This window comes from Bos indicus, chromosome 7 (genome assembly GCF_029378745.1).
Source record: "Bos indicus isolate NIAB-ARS_2022 breed Sahiwal x Tharparkar chromosome 7, NIAB-ARS_B.indTharparkar_mat_pri_1.0, whole genome shotgun sequence".
Taxonomy (NCBI): domain Eukaryota; kingdom Metazoa; phylum Chordata; class Mammalia; order Artiodactyla; family Bovidae; genus Bos; species Bos indicus.
The window spans coordinates 45,913,585-45,931,439 of record NC_091766.1 but is presented as its reverse complement, the minus strand read 5'-3'; the positions used below and the strand labels follow the sequence as shown (position 1 = coordinate 45,931,439).

The 17,855-nt window shown below is 37.3% G+C and overlaps 1 protein-coding gene across 2 annotated transcripts in view; it reads right to left on the bottom strand.

Moving 5' to 3' along the window:
- The window catches only part of SEC24A (SEC24 homolog A, COPII coat complex component), a 73,607-nt gene that overhangs the window by 9,167 nt on the left and 46,585 nt on the right, over positions 1-17,855 (bottom strand). The window contains exons 12-17 of one of the 2 annotated variants that reach the window (XM_019964935.2): positions 16,712-16,767; positions 15,410-15,616; positions 14,038-14,158; positions 13,573-13,731; positions 7,596-7,769; positions 1,758-1,868 (exon numbers count right to left, since the gene is read on the bottom strand). In XM_019964935.2, coding sequence (XP_019820494.2) covers positions 1,758-1,868; positions 7,596-7,769; positions 13,573-13,731; positions 14,038-14,158; positions 15,410-15,616; positions 16,712-16,767 — 828 coding nt within the window. The other variant, XM_070793596.1, reaches the window with a different exon arrangement.

Sequence of the window (17,855 nt, the reverse complement as noted above, 5' to 3'; positions counted from 1 at the left end):
ACAAGGCTCCCCTGTCCCTGGGATTCTCCAGGCAAGAACACTGGAGTGGGTTGCCATTTCCTTCTCCAATGCATGAAAGTGGAAAGTGAAAGTGAAGTCACTCAGTCGTGTCCAACTCTTAGCGACCCCATGGACTGTAGCCCACCAGGCTCCTCCATCCATGGGATTTTCTAGGCAAGAGTACTGGAGTGGGGTGCCATTGCCTTCTCTGTGCTATTTCCTAGCAGTATGAAAATCTGGCAAGTAATTTAACCTTTATGAGCCACAGTATCCTTATCTGTAAAATGTATACATTGGAAATACAAATGGAAAATTGTATTTCACCAAATCTAAGATGTTTTTAATTGTAACCTATCATTTTATGTATCACTGAGAAAGAAGACTGCAATTAAACACACATGCTTCTTTTGTAGCACATGCTTTCTTAATACAGAGAACTTTTATATTTATTCAAAGAACAACTAGTTATTTAGATGATCTTCATCATCTGTTATGCTACTCTATTTTAAGCTTTTCTATATACCCCCAAAATTTTTCCAAAACCAAAAACACTGTAGTTCCTTTGAAAACTTCTCAAACTATAACTAAACTCTATTCATGTGGTATCAAAAATACACTCAATGAAGTGACATTATTAACTGCTATGACCAAATTTATATATAAGCAAAAAAGAATGAAGACTACTATTACCTTAACTCAAGGATTTTGACAAAATGTGAGGGGTAAAAAGTACATATTGGGATCAACCAAATTTAATAAAAGAACTAATACTTGTCGTGAAGATTTTTTAAAATTCACAAACACTGCCTGATATATAGTTGCTGTTGTTAATAATAATAAAGATATAATAATTACACTGTTACAAAAATCTACTAGTTCAACAATATATAAAGGCAATGAACCTTCAAATTTCTTAGGTTACAATTTTTAACTTTTAACATATGAGACTAAACTGAAGTTAATTATTTACCATGTTACATTAAAGAACATTTTTTTCCCAATAGGAAATTCAAGAAAATAGGTAATTATTCCTATTACAGGCATTTGAGTTTGAAGCAAATTGATGACTGAATTTGAAGCAAATGGACTCACTGGCAGTCATCCCTGAAGGAGAAAGGGAGCAAGAACCAAGATGACATTAAGCTCTATGGTTTTGCAAAAGGGATCCAAAAAGAAAACAAAACAAAACAAAAATTCAAGAAGGCAACTCTGAGATGGAAAACATTAAGTAAAACATGGTATTTAAGTCCCTAGCAGGTAGATTGTGAGGCAGAATATAGTTTGTATGTACATGTCTGTATGTGTGTGTGTGCGCGCTCAGTTGCTCAAAAAACAGTTTTGTGGTAGCCTAAGGCCATTGAGGGAAGAAGAGAGTAAGCAGTAACTTAATTAATGGGCATGAGGTTCATTCAGGGGTGATTGAAATGTTCTAAAACTAGACTCAGGTGATGGCCGTACGAATCTGTATACATACTCGTGGATGTATATATGGAGTTATATACTCACATGGGTTAAGTGATAATTATATCACTTATATCTCAACAAACTGAAACTAATTTCAATAAAGCTGTAAAATTTAAAAAAGAAAAAAAGATCAGGTTATCTGCAGCAGACCCATTTATTCAAATAGTTACTTGGCAGGCATACACTGAATCTAAAATACTGAAATTGTAAAGCTAATTAAAGGAAAATACAAGTATATAGATTTTTCAAATGTTACTACTTGTAATATGTTTACAATAGGTAATAATTCTTACCCATATTGGCCAATAACCCTGAAATTGCTTGAACATCAGCTCCAAGAAAGACTTCATTTAAAGTTGAAACTACCGGCAAACACAAAGTATGAACACGAATTCTTCTTTCGCCTTTGGAGAAAACATACAAATAATAGTGAAGGACAACAATATTAAAAAAAAGTTTGTATTAAAGTTACTCAGAAAAATCACTTCAATCTGGAACCAAACAGGATTATGTGTAGTAATTAGGAAAAGTATCAAAGCAAACTCTAAAGCATTACTTTTTTTTACTACAAATTTTTTTTCAAAGTACCACTGAAAAGACAATAGAAATCATATCCAAATGATGGTAACATGCTAGCTTCTTAAGGATTTCTTTTCTGAATTTTTTGATTACTTTATCCTTTTTTGTAAAAGCGATTTTGGTAAAATATATATCATGTAAGAAACCACTACTGCAGGATATGTTCTACGGTCTGTTTTGATATTCAAACTCCAGAGAAATTTTATACTGTTCTTTTAATCACAGGAAAAAAAATCAAATCCGCTAAAGATACTCAGTTTGTCAAATTAAAAATAAAGTTTTCATTAAAAAAAAAAATCAACAGTCACAATACTTCCTAGAAAACATTAGGAATAACCTAAACTAATAACTAATACAGTAAGTATATTAAAAAGATATCCAACATTATTTATTACAGAAACATGAAATAAAACTAAAAGTGATACATTATACTTTATTAGAAGAGCATAACAAACAAAAAAACCTCAAACCAAAAATAATAAGCAAAAACTAAACAGATAATAGTAAATGCTGGTGAGAATGCACAGCAGCTGGAACTCTCATACACTCTGAGCACAAAATGGTACAGCTGCTTAGGAAACAGTTTGGCAAGTTCTTAAAAAGTTAGACATAAGCTCACCATACAACCCAGACTCCCATCAAAAACACTGAAAAGTATTCACCCAAGTGAAATTATAATTTATGCTCACACAAAAATCTGTATGCAAATGTTTATAAGGGCTATATTTGAAATTACCAAAAACTGGAACAACTCAAATGTACCTAAACTAGGAGATAAATAAATGACCTGGGTACAATGGAATATTATTTAGGAATAAAAAGAAACAAACTACTGGTAAATGAAACAACTTGGATGGATTTTAAATCCACTGTGCTAAGTGAAAGAGCCAGATATAAAAGGTTTACCTACTGTATGATTCTATTCGTAAAACATTTTTGCAAAGGCAAAAGTATAGGGTCAGAAAACAGATCAATAGTTGCTAGGATCTGGGGATGGGAGAGAGCTGACTATAAAAACACAGGGGCATGCTGGGGGAAATGGAACAGATTCTGATACTTAAATAGTCAAAACTTGTGGAACTGTAACTTCCCTGGTGGCTCAGATGGTAAAGAATATGCCTGCAATGTAGGAGAAAGTGTAAACGTTGCTCAGTTGTGTCCGACTCTTTGCAAACCCATAGACTGTAGCCCACCAGGCTCCTCTGTCCATGGAATTCACCAGGCAAGAATACTGGAGTGGGTTGCCAGGCCCTTCTCAAGGGGATCCTCTGGAGCTAGGGATCGAACCCAGGTCTCTCGTGTTGTGGGCAGATTCTTTACTGTTTGAATTACCGAGTAAGCCGGGTTCAACCCCTGGGTGGGCAAGATCCCCTGGAGAAGGGAATGGTAACCCACTCCAGTATTCTTGCCTGGAGAATCCCATGGACAGAGGAGTCTGACAGGCTATAGTCTAATGGGTCACAAAGTAAGTATATCTCTATGTGTGTAATAGCTGTCATTGCCAATATGATAGGCTTAAACATGTTAGTTATCAATGTTTTTATCTAGAATAGAAGCACTAAATAACGTTACCCTTTTAGACAGGTATTCAGTTCAGTTCAGTCGCTCGGTCATTTCCAACTCTTTGCGACCCCATGAACCGCAGCACGCCAGGCCTCCCTGTCCATCACCAACTCCTGGAGTCTACCCAAACTCATGTCCATTGAGCTGGTGATGCCATCCAATCATCTCATCTTTGGGTGTCCCCTTCTCCTTCTGCCCCGAATCCTTCCCAGCATCAGGGTCTTTTCCAATGAGTTAGCTCTTTGCATCAGGTGGCCAAAGTACTGGAGTTTCAGCTTCAACATCAGTCCTTCCAATGAACACCCAGGACTGATTTCCTTTACGATGGACTGGTTGGATCTCCTTGCAGTCCAAGGGACTCGCAAGAGTCTTCTCCAACACCATAGTTCAAAAGCATCAACTCTTCAGCACTCAGCTTTCTTTATAGTCCAATTCTCACATTCATATATGGCTACTGGAAAAACCATAGCCCTGACTAGACGGACCTTTGTTGACAAAGTAGTGTCTCTGCTTTTTAATATGCTGTCTAGGTTGGCCATAACTTTCCTTCCAAGCAGCAAGCGTTTTTTAATTTCATGGCTGCAATCACCATCTACAGTGATTTTGGAGCCCAGAAAAATAAAGTCTGGCACTGTTTCCACTGTTTCCCCGTCTATTTGCCATGAAGTGATGAGACCAGATGCCATGATCTTAGTTTTCTGAATGTTGAGCTTTAAGCCAACTTTTTCCCTCTCCTCTTTCACTTTCATCAAGAGGCTCTTTAGTTCTTCTTTGCTTTCTGTCATAAGGGTGGTATCATCTGCATATCTCAGGTTACTGGTATTTCTCCTGGAAATCCTGATTCCAGCTTGTGCTTCATCCAGCCCAGCGTTTCTCACGACATACTCTGCATATAAGTTAAATAAGCAGGGTGACAACATACAGCTTTGACGTACTCTTTTTTCCTATTTGGAACCAGTCTGTTGTTCCATGCCCGGTTCTAACTGTTGCTTCCTGACCTGCATATACGTTTCTCAAGAGGCAGGTCAGGTGGTCTGGTATTCCCATCTCCTTCAGAATTTTCCAGTTTACTGTGATCCACAGTCAAAGGCTTTGGCATAGTCAATAAAGCAGAAATAGATGTTTTTCTGGAAATCTCTTCCTTTTTCCATGATCCAGTGGATGTTGGCAATTTGATCTCTGGTTCCTCTGCCTTTTCTAAAACCAGCTTGAACATCTGGAAGTTTACAGTTCACGTATTGCTGAAGTCTGGCTTGGAGAATTTTGAGCATTACTTTACTAGTGTGTGAGATGAGTGCAATTGTGCGGTAGTTTGAGCATTCTTTGACATTGCCTTTCTTTGGGATTGGAATGAAAACTGACCTTTTCCAGTCCTGTGGCCACTGCTGAGTTTTCCAAATTTGCTGACATATTGAGTGCAGCATTTTCACAGCATCATCTTTTAGGATTTGAAATTGGTCAACTGGAATCCCATCACCTCCACTAACTTCGTTCATAGTGATGCTTCCTAAGGCCCACTTGACTTCACATTCCAGGGTGTCTGGCTCTAGGTCAGTGATCACACCATCGTGAGTATCTGGGTCGTGAAGATCTTTTTTGTACAGGTCTTCTGTGTATTCTTGCCACCTCTTGTTAATATCTTCTGCTTCTGTTAGGTCCATATCATTTCTGTCCTTTATCGAGCCCATCTTTTCATGAAATGTTCCCTTGGTATCTCTAATTTTCTTGAAGAGATCTCTAGTCTTTCCCATTCTACTGTTTTCCTCTATTTCTTTGCATTGATTGCTGAGGAAGGCTTTCTTATCTCTCCTTGCTGTTCTTTGGAACTCTGCATTCAGATGTTTATATCTTTCCTTTTCTCCTTTGCTTTTTGCTTCTCTTCTTTTCACAGCTATTTGTAAGGCCTCCCCAGACAGCCATTTTACTTTTGTGCATTTCTTTTTCTTGGGGATGGTCTTGATCCCTGTCTCCTGTATAGTGTCACGAACTTCTGTCTATAGTTCATCAGGCACTCTGTCTATCAGATCTAGTCCCTGAAATCTATTTCTCACTTCCATTGTATAATCATAAGGGATTTGATTAAGGTCATACCTGAATGGTCTAGTGGTTATCCCCACTTTCTTCAATTTAAGTCTGAATTTGGCAATAAGCAATTCATGATCTGAGTCACAGTCAGCTCTCGGTCTTGTTTTTGCTGAATGTATATCAAAAAGATAGGACACTGAAAGATGAACTCCCCAGGTCAGTAGGTGCCCAATATGCTACTGGAGATCAGTGGAGAAGTAACTCCAGAAAGAATGAAGGGATGGAGCCAAAGCAAAAACAACACCTAGGTGTCAATGGGACTGGTGATAGAAGCAAGGTGCGATGCTGTAAAGAGCAATACTTCATAGGAACCTGGAATGTTAGGTCCATGAATCAAGGCAAATTGGAAGTGGTCAAACAGGAGATGGCAAGAGTGAACGTTGACATTCTAGGAATCAGCAAACTAAAACGGACTAGTTGCGTGAATTTAACTCCAATGACCATTATATCTACTACTGTGGGCAGGAATCCCTCAGAAGAAATGGAGTAGCCATCATAGTCAAAAAAAGAGTCGGAAATGCAGTACTTGGATGCAATCTCAAAAACGACAGAACGATCTCTGTTCGTTTCCAAGGCAAACCATTCAATATCACGGTAATCCAAGACTATGCCCCAACCAGTAACGCTGAAGAAGCTGAAGCTGAATGGTTCTATGAAGACCTACAAGACCTTTCAGAACTAACACCCAAAAAAGATGTCCTTTTCATTACAGGGGACTGGAATGCAAAAGTAGGAAGTCAAGAAACACCTGGAGTAACAGGCAAATTTGGCCTTGGAGTACATAATGAAGCAGGGCAAAGGCTAATAGAGTTTTGCCAAGAGAATACACTGGTCATAGTCAGGTATTACTTCTCTTTAAAAGTAATTTGTGGAACTATACATTAAAACAGTAGATTTTACCTAGTTCCATTATATATTAGGGTTTTTTTTTTAATATGTTAAGAAAAATCAATGAGAAAAAGGACTGGGAATTTTTTTGTCAAATAAAAAATAATATCTACATTCAGAAATCTTAGTTTTATGGTATGCAATATTATTATAATCATAGTACAAAAAGTGGACTTCTCTAATACTAATAGTTTTTATTAAAATATCTATTATACACTTCTTATAGATTTTGGCAGAGCTGTAAATATCAGTAGACACAACACAGTAACACTTTTCAAAACTTTTTTAAGGAGACAAAACAGAATTAAGGTGAGAGTTGTGAATCTTTAAAATAATAAAATAAATTTAACCAGCCTTCACATCATCTTTTGGACAAAATACATATAAATTAATTAGTACTAGACAAATTATACCCTTAAAAACTGTTTATCTTGCATTTGAATTCCTTCAAGACTTAACTCAAATGTTACCCTCTGTGAGAACTTTCCTGGAAACCCTATCTTAAGAGACCATCACCTCTCAGCACCTTTTAAACACTTTACCAGCTTTGTTTCTCATTAACTAATGTCATTGTATAACAAATTATTATTTTACTGATGTATCCTTTTTATTGTTTGTCTCCCATACTAGAATAAGGACTATGAGAAAAAGCGTTTTAAATCAGTTTGACTGTTGTGTTATCATAACATATTTCAGACACTAAGTAGACTCTTAATAAATATCTGTTAAATGCAATGCTTGAAAAATTAAACACCAAATATCTTAGCTTTATCAAGAATAACAAAAAGCCTCTTAAGATTAAGAACACTTTTTTGGCTTAACAGAAATGGTAATTTCTTCCAAAGAAAACAGATTTTATCACAAGCCATAGACTACAGTGGCCAATTCAAAAATCTTACCTTTGCTCCATCATTGTGCTTAGAGTTAACAATACTGTATTTTAGACATAATTTTGTTAAGAGGATAGATCTCATGTTATGTGTTTTTGCCACAATAAAACAAACAGAAAAGATTACCTTTGCTGGATGTATACAAGAGTGCTGACTGAAAGGAAACCAATTGAGTGTCAGTAAGACTTTCTTCCACTGACATCTGTACTGCATAGCCAGCATCTGGGTTTACATTGGGCAAAGACAGCAAGTCTGTTGACCGAACAAAGAAGTTCCCATGGAAAGTATGAATGGAAAGACCTAGAAAAGAAAAAGGTGTCAAAACAATTTACATACACCTACATATAGATACAGTTTAGATGTGATATTGTGGTTTATAAAAAAATAAATACTCAGTCTTCACCCATTCCAGGCACACAGCTCCTAAAACCTTTAGAATTCCCTAAGTGTTAAAGATTATACTTTACTTTTGTCTTTTACTATGGTAACTAGGTGACTTCTGGAAGGGAACTAGGTAACCTAGTGATGGGGTCTGGCTACCAGATTCAACCATTTGATTATAGAGGAATAGAACTTTCAGTTTGACATTCTCCCCACCCCCACCCCACTCAGTACCTCCAGGGAGGAGAGAGGTGCTTGAGAGTGAATTAATCAGTCCTGACTATGTAATGAAGCCCCATAAAACCCAAAAGGACAGGGTCCTTAAGAAAGCTTTGGGATTGTGAATACATGGAAATTTGGGAAGAATGAAACTCTTAAGAGAGAGGAAGCAAGCTCCAGAAACTCCAGGCCGCCACACCCTTTTCCTTTCCTCATATCTTGCTCTATGCATCCTGTCTCTTTTTTTGTTGTTGAGTTATATCCTTTTAAAATAAACTGGTAATCTTTACTCAGCTATTAAAAAGAATGCATTTGAATCAGTTCTAATGCGGTGGATGAATCTAGAGCCTATTATACAAAGTGAAGTAAGTCAGAAAGAAAAACGCCAATACAGCATATTAATGCATATATATGGAATTTAGAAAGATGGTAACGATGACCCTATATGCAAGACAGCAAAAGAGACACAGATATAAAGAACAGTCTTTTGGACTCTGTGGGAGAAGGCAAGGGTGGGATGATTTGAGAGAATAGCATTGAAACATGTATATTTTCATATGTGAAATAGATTGCCAGTCCAGGTTCAATGCATGAGACAGGGTGCTCAGGGCTGGTGCCCTGGGATGACTCTGAAGGGAGGGAGGTGGAAGAGGGCTTCAGGATGGGGAACACATGTACACCCATGGCTGATTCATGTCAATGTATGGCAAAAACCACTACAATATTATACAATAATTGGCCTCCAATTAAATAAATGAATTTTTAAAAATTAAATAAAATAAACTGGTAATCTAGGAAGTACAATGTTTCTTCTGAGTTCTATAAGTCACTCTAGCCAATAATTTCAACCAAAGGAGGGACTGCTGGAATTTCCAGTCTATAGCCAGAAGCATAGGTAACAAATTGGACTCACAACTGGCTTCTGAAATGTGGTGGTATGGTGTGTGGGGAGGCAGTCTTGTGAGACTGAACCCTTAATCTGTGGGATCTGATGATATCTCTAGGTAAGCAATGCCAGAACTGAGTTAATTGCTTGGTGGTATGGGGAAAACCCACACACTGACACTGGAAACAATCATATTAAATAATACACAGTAGTTAGTAAGAATGAGGATGGGATAAAAGATAACTTCTTAAATGAATTCAAATTTTCAAAAAAACTTTTTTCAATAATGAGTTGACAATATCTTCCAAAATGCTAAATGGGTATTTACTTTAACCACAGTAATTCCATTACAAAGAATTTATTCTACAGATACAATCATTCAAGTTCCAAATTTATATGTGCAAAAAATTAAGCATTACTGTTTGTGTCATAACAAAAAGAAAAATCACAATAATCTTTAATGCCAATCAGTAGGAAAACAGTGATATTTACAACAGTTAGAACTGAACATAGAACAACAGACTGGTTCCAAATAGGAAAAGGAGTACGTCAAGGCTGTATATTGTCACCCTGCTTCTTTAATAGGCAGAGTACATCATGAGAAACACTGGGCTGCAAGAAGTACAAGCTGGAATCAAGATTGTCGGGAGAAATATCAATAATCTCCGATATGCAGATGACACCACCCTTATGGCAGAAAGTGAAGAGGAACTAAAAAGCCTCTTGATGAAAGTGAAAGAGGAGAGTGAAAAAGTTGGCTTAAAGCTCAACATTCAGGAAATGAAGATCATGGCATCTGGTCCCATCACTTCATGGGAAATAGATGGGGAAACAGTGGAAACAGTGCCAGACTTCATTTTTTGGGGCTCCAAAATCACTGCAGATGGTGATTGCAGCCATGAAATTAAAAGATGCTTACTTCTTGGAAGGAAAGTTATGACCAACTAAGATAGCATATTAAAAAGCAGAGATATTACTTTGTCAACAAAGGTCCGCCTACTCGAAGCTATGATTTTTCCAGTGGTCATGTACGGATGTGAGAGCTGGACTATGAAGAAAGCTGAACGCCGAAGAATGGATGCTTTTGAACTGTGGTGCTGGAGAAGACTCTTGAGAGTCCCTTGGACTCCAAGGAGATCCAACCAGTCCATCCTAAAGGAGACCAGTCCTGAGTGTTCATTGGAAGGGCTGATGCTGAGGTTGAAACTCCAATACTTTGGCCACCTGATGCAAAGAGTTGACTCATTGGAAAAGACCCTGATGCTGGGAGGGATTTGGGGCAGGAGGAGAAGGGGACGACAGAGGATGAGATGGCTGGATGGCATCATTGACTAGATGCACATGAGTTGGGTGAACTCCAGGAGTTGGTGATGGACAGGGAGGCCTGGTGTACTGCGATTCATGGGGTCGCAAAGAGTCGGACACGACTGAGCGACTGAACTGAACTGAAATACTAGTTAGAAGTTAAAATACATGAGATTTTTAAAAGAGCATGAGATAGATCTACATAATTAATATTAACAGATCTTCAAGACTTGCTGAAAACATGTACAATCTTATTTATGCTACTGCATTATACTATTTTCCATGAAGCAGTATATATGTATGTAAGTGTATAGAAAAAGTAACACAGCAATGTGGTTATAATAACATAAAGCTGGAGAGAAAGTGAAATGACACACAGTATCAACACACACAGTTGATACAAAAGGACTAGCTTCATCAATAATGTTTTCATTTTTTATAATAACAGGTATATATTTTGCTTACGAAGTAAAAACCAACTTTGCAACAGTAATTAGAAAAAAAGGAAGCATGTAGATCTGTATATATAAAAACAGAAAGCACGTACAAAAAAAGAAGCCAGATGTGAACCTCACTGCTTTTACTTGAAGGTGAAAATTTATACCCAGGTTTATATATGCATGGGAGAACTTTTCAAGAGCATATGAGAAATTCTAAGGCAGACTATACTGGCTTAATTTCTCATTTTATATCTTTTTGTACTGTACCTTTTTTTGGTAGCTTTACCAAAAGCATTTTATTTCATGTGAAACAAAATTTATCATTAAAAAAGAGAAATCTAAGCAAATTAACCACAAAGATACAGTAAATTAAGCATTGTAAAAAGAAAGCATAGGTTGGTTTGTATGCCCAAGCTTTTTGTGCAAGGTTAGGTACATATACAACAGCTTCTGTCCTGCCAAGCAGAAAAAGTCATAAAAGCACTTCTGGGATGTACATTTCCCTTAATTTAGAGCCAGTATCTGCCGAAATAATATCAGAGGTCCTTCAATCTTGGATAGGATACAAGTAGGCCCTTTAAAACATAAATGCTAAACAGTTAGAATTAAGAAGCAAGTTCAACAAGGGTGCGGGACATAAGATCAATATGCAAAGGATTAATTATCCTTACAGTAGAAAAAAATTTTAAATAATTCGATTTGAAATATGACAGAAAAAATATTTAGGAATAAATTTAACAAAAGAAACAAAACCTACATTCTAAAAACTACAACATATTGTTGAAAAAATTAAAGAACAGATATATCATGTTTTTGGATGGGAAGACTTATTGTTAAGATGTCAATATTCCCTCCAATTTCAGTTCAGTTCAGTTGTTCAGTTGTGTCCAACTCTTTGCGACTCCACGAACAGCAGCACGTCAGGCCTCCCTGTCCATCACCAGCTCCCAGAGTCCACCCAAACCCAAGCCCATTGAGTCGGTGATGCCATCCAACCATCCCATCCTCTGTCGTCTCCTTCTCCTCCTGCCCTCAATCTTTCCCAGCATCAGGGTCTTTTCCAGTGAGTCAGCTCTTTGCAACAGGTGGCCAAAGTATTGGAGTTTCAGCTTCAACATCAGTCCTTCCAATGAACACCCAGGACTGATTTCCTTTACGATGGACTGGTTGGATCTCCTTGCAGTCCAAGGGACTTGCAAGAGTCTTCTCCAACACCACAATTCAAAAGCATCAATTCTTTGGTGCTCAGCTTTCTTTATAGTCCAATTCTCACATCCATACATGACTACTGGAAAAATCCTAGCCCTGACTAGATGGACCTTTGTTGACAAAGTAATGTCTCTGCTTTTTTATATGCTGTCTAGGTTGGTCATAACTTTCCTTCCAAGGAGTAAGCATCTTTAAAGTTCATGGCTGCAATCACCATTTCCAGTGATTTTGGAGCCCAGAAAAATAAAGTCAGCCACTGTTTCCACTGTTTCCCCATCTATTTGCCATGAAGTGATGGGACTGGATACCATGATCTTAGTTTTCTGAATGTTGAGCTTTAAGCCAACTTTTTCCCTCTCCTCTTTCACTTTCATCAAGAGGCTCTTTAGTTCTTCTTCCCTCCAATTTATCTACCTATTAAATGAAAGCTCTATCAAATACCAGCTGGCTTCTTTGCAGAAACTGACAAGATGAATGTGAGAGGACTCATACTTCCTAATTTCAAACTTACTACAAAGTCACAATAGTCAAGAAAGTTTGGTACTGGCATAAGACAGACATATAGATTAAAAGAATAAAATTCAGAATCCAGAAATAAACCCTCACATTTATGATCAACTAATTTTCAACAAAGGGACATGACGACAAGACAATTCAATAGGGAGAGAACAGTATTTTTTAATAAATAGTGCTGGGAGAACTATATCCACATGCAAAAGTATGAAGTCAAAAACCTACCTCATCAGAAACAAAAATTAATTAAAAATAAATCAAGGACTTAAACGTAAGAATTATAACTATAAAAATCTTAGAAGACAACATATGTATAAAATGTTCATGACTCTGGATTAAGCAGTCAGTGGTTTACTGCTACGATGTGAAAGTGAAAGCCGCTCAGTCATGACTGACTCTTTGTGACCCCATTGACTATAGTCCATGGAATTCTCCAGGCCAGAATACTGGAGTGGGTAGCCATTCCCTTCTCCAGAGGATCTTCCCAACCCAGGGATCGAACCCAATCTCCCGATTGCAGATGGATTCTTTATCAGCTGAGCCACCAGGGAAGGCCAAGAATATTGGAGTAAAGGTAGTCTATCCCTTCTCCGGCAGATCTTCCCAGGCTAGGAATCGAACCAGGGTCTCCTGCATGGCAAGTGGATTCTTTACCAACTGAGCTATCTATGATACCAAAAGTACAAATGAAAAATGAAAAAAGATGATTAATGGGACATCACCAAAATTGAAAATAATTGTGCCTCAAAGGGTACCATTAAGAAAATGAAAAAGGATGGACTTCCCTGGTAGTCCCGTGATTAACAATCCGCGTGCAAATGCAGGGGATACCAGTTCAACTCCTGGGCTGGGAAGACCCTACATGGCATGGAGCAGCTAAGCCCATGAGCCATAACTACTGAGCCAGCACTCAGAACATGCAAGCTACAACTACTGAAGCCCTCAGCACCTAGAGCCTGTGCTCTGCAACAAGAGAAGCCACTGCAATGAGAAGCGCATGCACTGCAACAAGGAGTAACCCCTGCTTGCCACATCAAAGAAAGCCCAAGTGCAGCAATAAAGACCCAGAACAGCCAAAAATAAATAAAGATAATTTAAAACAAAACTCCATTTATGCCTTCATAAATGTTAAAAAGAAAAAGTGCCCCACCTTTGGTACACCGAATTCTCATGACTGCCTCAAAACCAATCTTCCGAGTGAGGTATCTCTGTAGTTCCTTCTCCAATTTCTGTACTTGGACTGGGTTGTGTTGATGGTGGTAAGAGGGATAATAATAGACACTACCTGCTGAATACCGAGAAATACAACCTGAAAGAAAACACAAAATCCTTTTAAATTCTACCGTTACCTACTATTACTAACACAAAGTAACTACAAGCATTTGAACTGACCTTTCTTTACCTTCCAAGACATTGTCAAAAAAGAATTCATTCCTTTAAACAGTAATAAAGACATTTCTCTATTATAAATGTTCAGAGAAGAAGACTACAAGGTTAATTATAAACTAAACTGCCTTCCCAAGGGAATAAGAATTCCTTCACTTTGTCATCTATATCATCATAAAAATACCGTTTTGACTTTCACCTGGAAAAATAATCACTAGGAAGAACTTACCCAGAGAAGCCAAATCAGAATACTGTCCACTGAGAAGGAATAAGTCAACAGCTACCTGCTGACCAGAACAGTCCAAGGCTAATTTCTTATAGAAGTCAGTTGATGGCGTCAAGTGAATTTCCTATTAATAAATTACAAAGAGAAAAAATTTTAAATCATTAAATTGTCATAAAATTTATATATCGTTTCATACATACCACTGAGGTGACACCAGAGATGGAGGTTCGACCCCTGCATCAGGAAGAGCCCCTGGAGGAGGAAATGGTAACCCACTCCAGTACTCTTGCTGGGAAAATTCCATGGACAAAAGAGCCTGGCGGGCTACTGTCCATGGAGTTGCAAAGAGTTGGACACGATTGAGTGACTGAGCGCACACACACACCCCCCATATATACTGAGGGTTAACAATTATCTTTGAACATTCTATAAAATCCTTTATGTTTTGTAATATTTTCTCTTTTTTTCAGTAAGAAACATGTCCTGCTTAAGAATTTTCTATTTTGCTTTACTTTTAAAAAGGAATATACCTATTATACTTATTTTGATACTCTTTTAAATGCTTAATGCTGGAACTTCTAAACAATTCATATGTAATACTTTTCATTTATCATAAGAGATAAGTACGATTGATATTTTCACTTTATAAATATAAGGAAACAGAGGGGCAAAGTAATTAAGTAACTATTCAAGCTCACACATTTAAAAAGCAATGAAACTTAGGCAGACTTATTCCAAAGCTGACACCTTTAATCATTACAATAAATGGCCACATTCTCATCTTTTGAGAAATATGTATCTTAAAATAAGTTTATACACACAAGGTGCTCAAAAACAATTCAGGATAGTCAATATAACAAACGATGACTAATTTTACTCATCATACAGGTTCTACCTTGTCCCTAGCAAGCATATTCTCTTAGTTTCCCTGACTTTCTCATCAAAGGCAGGTGGCACTGCTGCTGCTAATTAGTTGCTAAATCATGTCCAACTCTTTGTGACCCCATGGACCATAGGCTCCTCTATCCATAGGATTTCCCAGACAAGAATACTGTAGTGGGCTGCCATTCCTTCTCTAGGGGATCTCCCTGACCCACACTGAATCCACATCTCCTGCACTGGCAGGCGGATTCTTTTACCACTGAGCCACCTGGGAAGCCACACGCAAATTTGCTAGTGGTCTGCTAAAGATCTAACATAAGGTAAGAGTGAATCAGATAGAAAATACTGAAATAGAAATGACTACATAAAAGAGAAATGATTATTCATTTCCTTATATTCCCTGTTTTTCATAACTGAAAAATAAAATAATCTCTACAGTCAAAGGGACAAAACACCAGCATAAATCTTATTATACACTTAATGACTTTCTAACCTTAGCAGATGACCTTTGGTTGGGTTCCTCTCGAGGTTTCAGGGCTCCCACTCCAAGAGTTGGGAGTTGTGTTTGAAAAACAGACATTCGACCACCAGTTGGGGACATCAACTTAAAGGCAGCCTGAAGAGCTGGACCCAAGGCACTCTGAGTCTCCAAGGTCTTGGTGAACATTTGCGGCAAAGTTTTCAGTAAATCTTGGACGAGCTTGTGAAATAAAGCAAGAAAACTCAAGAGTGTTACAATAAAAAAAATTTTTTTCCACAATAAGCCAGTAAGTGATACAATAGACAGGACATTGAGTCATGATGATGGTCAGAGAATCTACAGACAGTACAGTAAACAATGAAGTTGGTCAAATGACAAGAAAGCCATTTTAAGTCAACATTATAAATTGGCAAGCAAGACAAATCAAAATTGGGGCCTTACAGTTCTTGCACATGCAGTAGTCCAGCAAGACTATAAGTCCAAAATATATCCAAAAGAACCATCACAGTTTAGAGATGTGACATATTTAAATGCCATGGAATATGGCCTTCTCAATCACCTCTATACACTTTATTCTTTTCGGTTCCAAAGTGTATTTAACTCTTCCCTATTGCAAAATCTAAGATAGCCAGTAAATTTGCCAACTAATGATATTACTACAAAAGAAAAACAAAACAAAAAACAACTACCTCTTCAGGTTAGGTTGTACAAATAAAGAGAGTTAATGGGAAAAAAATACTTTGCACTATGGCAAAGTCACCATTGCCAACAGCTGAGACCATAGACTTGCTAGTTAAAATGTTACCCCTATGGCATATATGCATGTACAGGGTAGACAACATCCCCCCTTCAGACACATTCTGTTCACCTCTCACTGTATTATGTCATGGCAATTTCCAGGCAGGTAATAAGAGTTTCTTCTGAACTGACCTCAATGACACTCTGTGAATCAGAAAAGCAAAGGGCACTGAAAGCAGCCTAAAGTGCTTCTACGTAGTGACCAGAAGCTTATCTCAGCAACCCTCCCAATTTCCCAAATGGCTGGCAAGGCAGGCTTCCTGCATCTTATCCTCCTTTATGGAACAGACTTATCTTCCACCCTATCACAAACTGATATATTAAACTTAAAAGCAATCAGTTTAAGGGCAAACTCAAAAGCTGTTCATCTGATGAATTTTAACTAATTGCAAATATAAAACGCTACACATCCTAGAAATGTCACAGAAAGAAGCAAAATTCTACATAAAGTTCATTTAAAAAATACATTCCTTCAACATTTCAATTAAACATGTCAGATAGGAAAGTGTCCCTTACCTCTTTACTTTCATTTAAATTTACTAATAAGTTCTCCGGCATAGGTATAAAAACATCTGAAAAAATAAATAAATATTTCTTTTAAACAAAACAACTGTCACAAATGTTCTAAATATATAACACTGATATAACCAGCCCTACACTTAGAGAAAAGCCATATCCTCTACTTTCACAGCAATGTCTACCTATGTTCAAAGAGTTACCCCAAGCACTCTGTAAGGTTTGTACAAGTACTTTGCTTCTTAGATTAAAGACAATTTAGAATCCTGTCTTAGAATTCCTGCTTAGCCACAAAAGCAGTCAAAGAAACACTCTTGGCATTAAAAAAAAAAAAATCTTGACTAAGAAGACACACAAAAATTCTGTCTTGAAATAGAAGTAATACAGCCCACTAACAACTCTGTCATTCATAAAGTGGATACGTTCTCACAAAGAAGGCTACTCCTACTCAGGGCTATAAAATCAAGTAAATTGCAAGGTACGCTAAATGGCCACATCAGAGGAGTTTTCCAGTATTCTAATTTATTCTTGCTTATGTATTAAATACGCTTTTTTGAAAGGAAGCAAACTGGAAGGAAAATGTGGGTGGTGGTGGAGTATTTTGAGGGGGTCTCACTTTTTACATTTTTGTATTGTTTTTCATTACAAAATTACAAAAATAAGGCTCACCATAATTCTTATAAAAATAATACCAACAGATAATTTGAAACATTAAATATTTAACTATCATATAAAAAATCTACTGTCTACTGTTCTTTCTTTAAAATTAAGATTTTAATAAAAGTTTTGAAATATAATTCACACACCATGAAATTTACTCATGCAGAAGATACACTTCAGTGATCTTTTTACTATATGCACAGAGTTGTACAACTGTCACCACTATCTAATTCTTGATCCTTTTCATCACTGCAAAAGAGAACCCCGCACTGATTAGCAGTCACTCCTCACTTCCCTACCAACTCCCACAGGTCTGGGCAGCCTGTAGTCTTCTGGTCTCTGAACAGGCCTATTCTGGACATTTTATAATATTGGAGTCACACTATGAGGTCCTTTGTGACTGGCTTCTTCCTCTTAGCCTTACATTTTCAAGGTTCACCCATGTTGTTTTTTTACTGCTGAGTAACAACATTTCATTATATGA